Source organism: Alosa alosa, chromosome 8 (genome assembly GCF_017589495.1).
Source record: "Alosa alosa isolate M-15738 ecotype Scorff River chromosome 8, AALO_Geno_1.1, whole genome shotgun sequence".
In the NCBI taxonomy this organism is placed as follows: Eukaryota; Metazoa; Chordata; class Actinopteri; order Clupeiformes; family Clupeidae; genus Alosa; species Alosa alosa.
The window spans coordinates 31,338,523-31,350,779 of record NC_063196.1 but is presented as its reverse complement, the minus strand read 5'-3'; the positions used below and the strand labels follow the sequence as shown (position 1 = coordinate 31,350,779).

General features: G+C 45.3%; 1 protein-coding gene across 2 annotated transcripts; it reads left to right on the top strand.

Moving 5' to 3' along the window:
- Positions 1-596: 596 nt before the first annotated feature.
- gopc (golgi-associated PDZ and coiled-coil motif containing) lies at positions 597-8,974 on the top strand. Of its 2 annotated transcripts, XM_048250641.1 has the most exons (9): positions 597-1,123; positions 3,799-3,963; positions 4,220-4,243; positions 5,625-5,800; positions 6,047-6,212; positions 6,483-6,578; positions 6,689-6,853; positions 7,681-7,858; positions 8,807-8,974. In XM_048250641.1, the coding sequence occupies exons 1-9, from the start codon at positions 866-868 to the stop codon at positions 8,926-8,928; spliced, it is 1,350 nt and encodes a 449-aa protein (XP_048106598.1). In that variant the 5' UTR covers positions 597-865; the 3' UTR covers positions 8,929-8,974. The 2 variants fall into 2 exon arrangements, with proteins under 2 accessions (XP_048106598.1, XP_048106600.1); XM_048250643.1 differs by lacking the exon at positions 4,220-4,243.
- The last annotated feature ends 3,283 nt before the right edge of the window (positions 8,975-12,257 follow it).

Below are 12,257 nucleotides of genomic sequence, written 5' to 3'. Positions count from 1 at the left end.
ACTCGCCAGAATATTTAAGGGGTTATTTTTTTAAGGGGGGGATTTTGCTGAGCTACTACCTTTTTCAGGTGGGCAGGGGGGCCCTTTTCATGTCTGTGCCCAGGGGCTCAGTGACTCATAATCCTTCCATGCCACGGGGTAGTGCAAGTGCAATCAATACATTAATTGAAGAAACTTTTCCATTCTATTTTTGAAATAAATAACTAAACAATATAAAGCAACAGATTTTTTTTCTCGTTGATAAGCAGTCTTTTCACATGTGCCTGTGTCATTTCCAGTAAGAACAGACGAATTGGTCAAATTCACTTAATAAAAACAAACAGCCAAATAGACTTAGGAGTAGGCCTATAATGATCAAATCAACTGATCAACAGCAGATTTGGGGATTTGGGAAAATATATACTTTTAAATGAATCGCCACTATTACACTTTTTGTTGCATAATTTACAGTAGGTTATGCATATAATCTGATCATTTCACCTTTGCTGCTTTTGAAGCAAATTTGCCTGATTTAATCCTAACTCCACAGTCGACTATTATTCCTTAAAGAGGGTGGCACAACCACAACTGTGTGGCAGACTGTAGCAGTCGATTTTGAAATAAATATCACTCCGGTTTTGGATTTCCTGGTCGGATGAGAGGTGTAAATAGGTGTCTACAAGAACCTCTGCGTCGATTACATTTAGTTTTGTTGTCACTATTAAGCAACGTCGGACGACTCACAAAAATAAGATAATCTAAAGCCTAACATTGAAAACCAAGGCGCTGTCTTTCTTCGTCAAGCGGACGAAGCTGCTAGCGTTTTTAGCCACATTAACGTTAGTTAGCTAAGTTAGCTAGTAAGCTAAGCTCGGTCACTCCTGAAATGTCTGCTTCGCCTGCTACGCAGTCATCGGCTTTGGCCGGTCCTGGTTCAGGGATGTCAATGTTTAGGTGGTTGGAGGTGCTCGAAAAAGAGTTTGATAAAGCATTTGTGGATATTGACTTACTGTTGGGAGAAATCGACCCCGATCAAGCAGATATTACGTACGAGGGCCGCCAGAAGATGACAAGTCTGAGCTCCTGTTTTGCTCAGCTATGCCATAAAGCACAAACAATTTTCCAACTTAATCACAAAGTTGAGGTTGGTGTAATTTGTAGTAACATTATGTTTAAAATTGTGGAATATTGGTTACTAATGTAACATTTCTCAACAATTGTGGTCGTAAGTAATGTTGCAATCTGCATCTTTCTTACCATTAGCATTACCAATAGTTTGCTGTCAGTAAATATTTGGTAAACATGTTATTGTTTTGTTTTGTTTTTTGCACTAATTTACCATGGAAAAAGAGGGTTGATAATGTTAGAATAACTGATCCGGTTGCTGCGTAACTTCATAGCCCAGTTGATCAGGCTGTTCAAGTGGTGTGACCTGCCAGTGTAGAAATGCTTTACGTTATGTGAGCCCATAAACTCTAAGCTTAATTAGTTTAGATCAGAGTTTGTTTGTTTTTTTACACGCTGAAATATATTAATATTATTGTGCTCAGTGGGATTGCCGTTTCATCTACTCAAGCAGCAAAATGTGTCATATGTGCCATGCCTGCATCTTTAAGGGCAATTAACCAGAACACCATGTTGGTTCGGGATTTGGTCAGTGAAGCATACTAGCCCGGCATTTGGGAACAATTTCGTTTGGATTTAGGGTAGATAACTTGGTTGAGTGAGGGGCCTAATGAGAATCGGCACTGATAGGTCTGGTGTTGGTAAGGCTGTGACCATGGTATGTAGGCTGTAAAAGTGCTCTATGTGATGATCTGGTCATCTGAGACGGGAAGGATGCTGGGTCAGGACGTGGCATCACCACGCAATAGCTGGTGAATGAAAACGAGAATTATTGTGCTACAGTATATAGTATAGTGTTGTTGTTTTGTTTCTGACAAAATAGCTGTGACGGCTAATTTAATTATTAGATTGTACGTTTCTCTATTCAAAGAACCAAGTAATGAAGGCAGTTAAGCATAGTTTTCAAAGCAGAGACTAGCTTTGATCAGCAGCAAAGGACAAACATTTAGAACAAGTCTGCTTGCCTGATGTTAATGATGTCTGATAGATGGGAAACAACTGCCACTGACTGTTTCCTGTGGAACTGGAAAACACACATACCATCTTATGTAGTTTAGTGGGACCTCTTCATCCAGGCTGACGAGTGCATTAATATGCAGTGTGGAGATAGCTAGAGATGGTTAGATGTTTACAAATGATTAAATAACTATTAGTTGAGCTAATAATCTAGAATCCTCCTAAAAGCTTTTGAAAATACTACTCAAATGTAAAATATGCAGGGACTCCACATCAGCTGCCCTTTAATCACCCCACCCACTCCATCGCCACTGCAGGTTTGGACAGTTGGCACCTCAGCTGTCGTCCCATGTCTGGTCTCCCAGAAGCGCATGGTGCACTAATCTGCTCTCCCTGTGGTGTTTAAAAAGGCTTTTTAAGAAGTACTTTATGTGAGTGTGGATGTTAACCTGAAAGGTGCCATTATTTCTCCACTGTTAATCTGTTTAGCTCGCTGGGCCTGCCACTTCCAGGCACAAGGTTGATATAATGTCTCAGATTAAAAAAAAAAAAATGAAATTGCTCATGGGCACAAACTCAACTGTAGAAGGAAAAACAATAAAAAGACACCTTCTGCCATCTGGATATGATGGATTTACTTGTAAGCAGTAGGGTAGATTTTAGTCCAGTGACAAGAGTTAGCTTTTAAGCCCAGGCAGACTGCAGTCAAAGCTAGACATTTCCTGAAATCAGTAGGGCGCTGGTCATGGGAGCAATGATGGCCCATCTGACATCCTCCCAGTTCTGCACTGTAAGTGCTTCTAGGCCCTTCCCTTGCAAAACGGCTTCCTGTTTGAAGATATGCTGGCGATTACATTTCTAGAAGGCTAATCATGTAGATATTGAATAGAATTATGAATAGAGATGTAGATGTATACAGTAGGCTTTAATGCAAAAGAGGTGCCTCAAATGCAAGAGGTGCCTTTAATGCAAAAGAGGTGCCTCACCATTTTGTGTGGAATCCTCATGGAATGTCGCTCTCCTGGTTGAACAAGTGAATCTGACCTAGGCTATAGGCTGAAATGTTTGGTGCATGTTTGGTGGAAGACATTTTCCATTAAGAAAGGAGGGCAGTTAGGAAGTCATGTACTGTAGGTCTGGTCTTATTTATGTAGAGATTTGGAGTTGCTATGGTTGACAATATATTCTCATTGTAATCACACTTTCAAAAGATTTAGCAAATAATCTGAAAAACAGGCAGTTAGTGGTTCAGGTTTATGAGCTGCCCCAGATGTTCCTGTGTTTTTCATAGCAGCAACAGCTGTAGTCTTAGCTTCTGAAATATCCCCCATTAGATCACACTGTTGTTCCGTGCCATCCTGCCTCAGCGAGCTTAGCCAAGTTTCCGGAGTAGGGCCTCATTAATAAGTCAGAGGCCTGTCAGAGAATGCAGCGTGAGATCCCGCTCGTCGTGTCACCCCAGCTCTCAAAGCGTTGTCCAAGGCCTGGGCGTAGTGTAGTGCACGGAGCATTGTAACACAAACGGTTTTGGCACAAGGGAATGTTCTGCAGAGGATCTCAAATTCAGAGAACGCCTCTCCAAGAACAACAGCAAGTAGAGCAAGCTTCGATTGCGATATTCCTTTCCACTAAAGTGGTGTTTCAAATGCATATCATTAAAAAAAAAAGGAAAAAGTGTTCCCTTTGTGATCCTGTGATGTTGACCCCATGGCTGTGGTTGCGGTGTTGTCCCCACAGGCCCAGCTGGTGGACCTGAAGTCCGAGCTGGCAGACGTCCAGGGGGAGAAGTCATTGGTGGAGAGGGAGGTGCACGACCAGCTGCTGCAGCTGCATGCCCTGCAGCTCCAGCTCAGCGCCAAGGCTGGCCAGGCCGTCGACTCGGACTCCATCAAGGACCGCATGGTGGGCACTGGTTTGGTTTCCTCTCCTCTCTTCCTTCACTTCTGGACTTAGCTACTCCTCAACCCCCCTGTCCTGTACACTTTCTCAGTCTTTCTCGCCATTGATCTCATTAGTGGCTAGTGAAGCTAGATTCTAAATCCCACCCAAGTGTGGTAGAGTGCGGTCAGTGCTGTACGCACGGCAGGCTACTCCACATGTCCGAGCTGTGAATGTATCCCTGCCGTACTAACATCTCAACTCCTCTCTTGTTTTAAAGCCCGTCCCTGCGGTGGAGCAGATGGTAAGTGCAGCATGTGATGTGTCCCATGTGGTTGTGTTGTCCGTGTCCCGTCGTCGCTGTCCGCTGACCTCTGACCTCACCTGCCCCACGTCTTTGTCATCACAGTAACATATAGTAATGAAGGTCTCAGCATGAAGGCGGACTTCATTCGGATGCTTAGGTTGCAGACGCTGACCACTGAGCACCTGTAAATGGCTGAGGGAAGGTGTAAATGCGGTGCAGAGATCAGCTGTTGGGCGCGGTTAGCACCAGAGCCCCGTTGGCACTCTGCTGTTACTACAGTGAATGAGAGCATGCTGGGTTTGGAGTTCTGAGTGTCCATGTCTAGACGCAGTGGTCTGTTAGAGATACGTGTTCCATCAGTAGACTAAATCCTCAACGGCCTTCACACTCCAGGTCACTGTGGCATAAGTGCATGCATCTGAATTTGAAGCTCATTGGGGCAAATAACAATTAAACCACTTAACCGGTGACTGGTTTTTAACATTTGTGTTTACATTAACTTCTTTCGCTTCAGACTCTTGAGAGGGTTTCTGATGACATTATTTTTTAACAAACCTAATTCAAATGCCACACTTACCTGATGTGTGTGTGTGTGTGTGTGTGTATATATGTGCGTGTACGTCGTCGTCGTTGTTGTCGTTGTGTGTGTGTGTGTGACCTCTACAACTGCTTATGTTGTGTGGGAGAGAGAGATTTTCTTCCTGTGTGCCAATGTGTGAGATTGTAGGGAAAGCTGCCCCCCACCATGGTAATCTCTGCTAGTATTAGCTGGCCATCATCCACCACCCTATGGTGCATTCCATTTGTCCTAGTAGGTTGTTTTTCGAGTTGCAAATGGAATGCCCCCTGATGTTGTAGTCCTACTCGTCAGACCCAAATTTAAACCTGAGTACCCTGAGTTTGAAATTCCAAGATGGGTGCACCGATGTGTCTAATTTAATTAATGTCCAACCTCTATCTGTCGCTATGTTGTTACAACATTTTTTATATAAAATACTGTGCAATACTTCGTTACAAACTGGTTTTGCTATATCTGGTAACAACTGCAAAACAGGAGCATTTTGTTCTTGCGGCTTAACAACTGGAAGGCATTCACCTGTTGTTTTTACTCAGATGTGACTTCATTCCCAGTTACCACTTACAAGACAAATGGAACGCAGCACTCGCCACCACCAGCCCCCCCGGGCCATACAGGCCCTCTACCCCTCCCCCCCGGCTCCACAGGCTCCACAGGCTCCACAGGCTCCACAGGCAGGGTCCCATCTCTCTGCACACATTAACCATTAACTCCTCCACTTCCCTGTGTGTGTGTGTGTGGTGTGTGTGTGTGTGTGTGTGTGTGTGCGCGTGTGCGCGTGCTCTGCTACACGCCTGACAGGAGAAGGAGCTGGAGGCTAACAAGAAGGAGAAGATGAAGGAGGCCAAGCTGGAGGCCGAGGTGAAGATGCACAAGAAGGAGAACGACTCCCTCCGCAGGCACATCGCGGTACTGCAGGCAGAGGTGTACGGGGCGCGCCTGGCTGCCAAGTACCTGGACAAGGAGCTGGCGGGGAGGTGAGCCAGAGTCAGGTTTCGGCCGAGACACCCTGCCAGCTAACCCTCACTCACTGCATCCAGTGTTGTCTGGAACATTCCCTTTGGCTTCTTTGCTAGACACATAGTAACATATTCACTGCTGAGTGTTGGAAGGGGACATGCTGGTCTGGCTAGAGGCCGTGCTAGACAAGGTGATGTTGTCGTGGTATTCATGTGTCTTGCGTGTGTGTGTGTGTGTGTGTGTGTGTGGTGGTGTGTGTGCAGAGTGCAGCAGATCCAGCTGCTGGGCCGCGACATGAAGGGGCCGGCGCACGACAAACTGTGGAACCAGCTGGAGGCTGAGATTCACCTGCACCGCCACAAGACGGTCATCCGGGCGTGCAGGGGCCGCAACGACTCAAAGAAGCCCTTAGCCTCTCCCGTAGGCCATGTAAGCTATGGAGGACTGACCACAACATGTTTTGTAGCTCTCATGGCCACATGTTTATGGCATCATGTTTATTTTAACATGTTTATTGCTGAGGTTGTTAGCTGGCACACACCAAACATTGACCAAAAGCAAACAACTTTGGATCTGTATTCTGTAATGAGGTGGCCTTCATGAAGATTCTGCTTGTGATGTGTTTCCAGGGAGAAAGACCTATTCATTCATGAAGAGTACCTATGGTAAATGCTGATCTGGTGTGTCTGTGTGTTTCAGGACCCGGACTGCCTCAAGAAGACTCAAGGTGTGGGCCCCATTCGCAAAGTTGTCCTGACTAAAGAAGATCACGAGGGACTCGGAATCTCCATCACGGTAAGAGCAGCCTGAGGTGACTCAGGACGACCTTGTCCTCTCTCCCTCGGACCCTCTTCCTGGCACACTCCTTCTCTTCACGTGCCTGTGGCCTGCTGCTCTGTGTGCAGGGGGGCAAGGAGCATGGCGTGCCCATCCTGATCTCCGAGATCCACCCTGCCCAGCCGGCCGAGCGCTGTGGGGGGCTGCACGTGGGCGACGCCATCTTGGCCGTCAACAGCATCAACCTGAGAGACGCCAAACACAAGGAGGCCGTCACCATACTCTCACAGCAGGTCTGGCACACGCACACACACGCACACACACGCACACACACGCACACACACACACACACACACACACACACACACACATGCGCACACACACATACACACATATACGCACACATACACACATACACACGCACACATACACACACATGCACACACACACACATATACATACACGCACACACACACACACACATATACACATGCATACACACACACACATATACACACACACACACATTCACACATATACACATACGCACACACACACACATATACACACATACACACACACACACACACACACACACATTCACACATATACACATACGCACATACGCACACACACACATATACACACACAAATAGACTTCCATACATCCCAGCACATACAAAGACAGGCTTTCATTCTCATTCTTATTCATGGTCAAAGAAAAAGATGCACACACCAGCAGCCGCACCTCAACAGACATAAATGCTCTGTACAACCCATTTGCACCTACGTCTGTGCTGCAGCCCATGCGACCCTGCTCTTAATGAACTTGAACATCCAGGCAGACAGTGAGTAGAGAGAGGTCACAGCTCACTAATAGATTCTGAAGTAGGAATATGGTTGGGTGTCATCAAGGACACAGCAAGGCCAGTGCTGGGGCACTACTTAGAGAATGCAACTGGAGCGCCGCCACTGTTTTGTTGGAGCTCAAGGTAGTTTCTGAGTGAGGTCAAGTGTGCTGCAACAGAGGAAAGAAAAGGCGGTTTGAAGCTGCTTCATGAAGGGACTAACACTGGATGACCTAAGTGTGTTGTGTGTGTGTGTTGTGTTGTGTCTTAAGAGGGGAGAGATTGAGTTTGAGGTGGTGTACGTGGCCCCTGAGGTGGACTCTGACGATGAAAACGTGGAGTACGAGGACGAGAGCGGCCATCGCTACCGCCTATACCTGGAGGAGCTGGAGGATGCCTCGGGCGGCAGCCGGAACAACGTCACTGCTGACGCCAACACCTCCCTACAAGGCATGTGGCACTGTGTCCGCCTGGCCAACACACCACACAGGCTTTACTCTACCTCTCCAGCCACTGCTGTAATGCCCCACATATAGCCCAGGGCTAGGGCCTTACACATGACACTGAAAGATTTGGGTCGCATTTAGAAATGTATGTCCAATCTCTGCTGTGACAGAGCTAAGTCTCATGACCGTTGTCTGATAATTCTTCATGCTTATACTATGTTGTTCATGCATAGCACTAATGGCCTTCAGAGACATAATGGTTATGAAACACTTTACTTGACGGGTGAGTTCATAACACATGGCCTAGAAATCTAGACGCACCCTAGTGGCTAGTCTAGCAACTCTCCGTTGGCTTGTGAGCTCGAAAAATTAAACTTCTATCAGGCCAATCAAATCGTGTATAGAGTTGTTAGGCGGGCTTAACATAATGATTGATGGAACGGTTTTGGAACGGTTTGGCTTGAATTCCCTGCTACTTGAAAACAAATAAGATAATGTTGCTGTTGGCGAACAGTGTGACACGAGTTAAGCTTTTATTAAGTTGGCAAAAGTTTGAACTAGCCAACTAGCTCCGCTGGTGAGAAACGCATGGGACTCATAGCGCTGTCCTATTGTCATCGTTCTGTTTTCCACATTCATGAAAGGTTTGGTATGAATGTTGTGTCATGTCTCATGAAACAGTCATGAATGCTTTATGTGCAGTTTATGACAGCTGCTATGAATGTGTTATGAACTCACCCATCAAGTAAAGTGTTACCGACATAATTAAGGGCAGCTAGCCATTATTCTGCCAATATAGCTGCTTCTGTGTGAACTGCAAGCTAGTAACCATGCTTTCATTTACTTGCCATTGTTAACAAGGGAATTGAAACAACTGCTGTTTGCTACCTGATGGTTACCTTTATTTTAGTATCATTTAGTAACATAGTACTCTCCTCTTGTGCTCATGCAGCCGCCCTGGAGAAGATGTCGGTGAACGACGGAGCTGAGAACGGAGACACGGGCATCTCAAGTGAGACCCCGTCTGAGGAGACGCCCTCCAAAGCAGCCGAGTCCTCCGAGAGCTCCTCATAAGCCCACGACAGGAGCTGGGAGAGGGGAGGACCCAGAGGAGGAGTGGGGTTGGGTGGTGTGGGGTGGGGTGGGAGTAAGGGGGGCTCTGATTGGTGGGATGGGACAACAGGCGAGTGGCTGGAGACTTTGTACATGTGTGATATAGCCAGTGTTTTTGTCACTATCTGAAAAGTGGCTGCATCAAAGTTCACTGGATGGAAGAGACCTATTTATGGGGTGGTGGGGAGGGACAGGGGGGAGAGGGGTCTGGAGCAGTCAGTGGGAGCCAGGTCGGGGTCACCAAAACTGAAGAGCGCTAGCAGAACTCTGTGAAAATACTCTCTGAACACTTGGATCTCCAATCTTTTTCTCCGTAGTTAGTCCCTTTTTCTTTGAAGAGAAGGAAAATTAGTGCAAGATTTCCATACCGAGAAGATGGTCAAGAGAAGAACTATGAACTTGTCTCAAAAGACGTTATAAGACATATACTCTTGATGTCTATTTTTTTCTGTATAATCCAATGTGTGGTTACTGATGCCTTTGGCCTGATCTGTTGCGGCACTAACTGTCAGTGCTATGAATGAAAAAGTAGGAACTCTGCATTTAACAGTTTAAACACCTACTAACATGTCCCCACCCATGTAGACTGCACCCAGTTCCTGATAATCAGTTTGTAGATATTGTCTGTAGTTCACACACTGATTTATATGATTAAGTACAGAAGGTGATGAATTCCAGTCCTACACTAGTCTAAATAGCCTCATATTCTGTCCTTTGAATTCTAAGCCAATGAAGCGTGTTAAATGATCCCTCGCTGTTAGGTAAACATAAACAAGCTTGTGACGCCGGTGAGAGCAGTAGTGTCGGAGTGTGACTCCCTGTTCCTTTTCTCTCTCAGTTTCCTTTCCTTGCTGTCTAGTTTCTTCACACACATACAGTACAGGATATATTAGGATATTATTAGATGGCAGACTCGTCTAACAGGGGGCAAAGCGAAAATCAAATGAGCAGTATTGAATGTTGATATTTATGACACTGCACAGTCTTAAGTAGAAGAGGATTTTAAGTGTGTGGGAGTGCCATGGGATCTGCTGTATTTGTGGTTTGTAGATCTAAAAGTCTGGAAACCTAATGTTTTAGAGATTATATGTCGATGAGCTTGTGTTGTGCAGGGAAGGATCAGGGTCTGTCCCAGACTGACTAGCTTGTGAAATGGGACAGTGCCCCGTCAGACCAAACTGTAGTCCACACCTCTCTGGAGCCCAGCTCCGGGAATCAGTTGAGGCCATCTTGACTGGGATAGCACTCTGAGACCCAGTGGCAGCCGTGCTGCAATCATGCAGAGGGTTAGACTTTCCACGTTGTATTTTCTGCGATAACGTTTTATTGCATTTGAGTCCAAACAAGAGCGCCGTGCTGACTAGCGAGCTGTTAGCTGCTGCATGCAGAAACATTTTTGCTCTGACTGAAAAGTGTAAGCTTTCACAGGCACGGACTAAGCCGAGGGAAGAATAAGTCATGTAAAATTGATTATGATTCCTGTGAACGAGGCCGAGCAGGACACCCTTCTAATGAAATATTCAGTGAGGGACGACACACCGCTCCCTGCAACACGTTGATTTGACTCCCAAGCCTGATGTGTAAAGTGCAATATGTTTTATTTGTATTCCCCCTCCATGAAGGAGCGTTCTTAGGCGGTTTCCCTTTCTTTGTGCGGCTGGTTTTGTTTTTGGCTGCCAGCTTTAACAGGGCCAGCTTTATTTTGTTGGTGACGTTGGTGGAGTCCACTGCTTGGCTGCTATGTCATGCTATCATAGCCGAGTTGGTTTTGTCAGAGAAGTTCTTTTCCAGGAGCCCAAAGATGACTTTTTAGACTATATTGTTTGCATTGCACCCTAATTATCGCCTTTAGAGTACAGAGACCCAGGGCCGATCATGCAGTTTGGATTGTTGGTTCTGAGAAAAGTGTATGTGTAAACATGCAACAGGGGTCAAGGTGAAGGGGAATAGCAATAACAAATCAGAAAGAGAAAATAAAGCCTGTACGTATGCAATCAGGTATTTACAGATAGCAGTGTCTTGACCTGGAAGACAGAGAAAACCCCAAACCTATAAACTACCATTTGTTGCTTGCAAGCGTGCAGCGTGTTCTTCTGACTCTCCCTACTTTGCCATACAAGTTTACTGTTGCGTTTCTGTTCTCCACTTTTGACATGTTACTGAGCGAAGCCCTTTGAAAAGAGGGAGTGGGGGGTGGTTTTGACAATCTGCAGTCTAAGGCCTCACTGACGTGAATCATCAGTCTGGCTAAAGGGGGGTTCTGGGTGTTGTACTGCATGAGGATGAGGAGGGTCTCTAGGGCACCAGGGCCATGCCTGTGCCCATAGGGGTGGGTGCGGCTGTGTTCGGCACAATTCTGATGCTGCCGTGGTGACCAATTTGGGAATGATGTCCATGTCTACAGCCTGTTGAAAGTAGGCCTGGCCTGAAAAAACAAAGGTTCTGATTTTTGTATTGTTTTTAATCTTCCTGTATTTGTTTTATTTGATTTCATTTTGTATGGGTTTGTGTTTCTGCTCTGTTATCCTTTCTGATTACCTGTTTCTTAATGTCATAAAGAGATGTATTTCTGGAAACTTGGATGAATTTGGTATAAATGTCTTATATATGTAGTTAATGTATAACATAAAGCATTTGAATAAATTTAAATTTGCCCAGCAGAGGGGTTTGTGTGCTAAATGGAAAAATCAGTTTTGTATTCTGTGATGCTTTTTTCTGACGCATGTACACTATGAGTCTTAGTTTTCAATAGTAATGGTACAGAGTACTGTACTCCTTGGATCTTGCTATTCTATTTGAGGTATTTTGTTGTATACAGTACCCTCCAGAATTATTTGCACCTTGGGTAAAGTTGACTAAAAACAGGTATAAAAAATAATCTTCTGATGATTCATTGTACTCTCACAATGAAAACAATGAGCAACGTGTTTTTGTTAAAAATATTAATTTCTTTATGAGATTTTCCTTTTTCTCAAAATAAATTTGCTTCTCTTCAAGGATGGATTTTTCCTATTTTTTTTTTCATTGTGAGATTACAATAAATCACCAACAGATTATTTTTTTATACCTGTTTTTAGTCTACTTTACCCAAGGTGCCAATAATTCTGGAGGGTACTATATGTTAATTGTTCAGACTTCAGATGTGGTGGGGAACACAACTGCATGGGTGTCAGAGTGGTGTTTGGTGTCAGAGTGGTGTTTGGGGCCGCTTTGAGACATCCCTGACCTAAAGAGTTGCACACAAGGCATCACCCACCAGGGGGCAGTCCATGACTGAAGAATCAGAGATT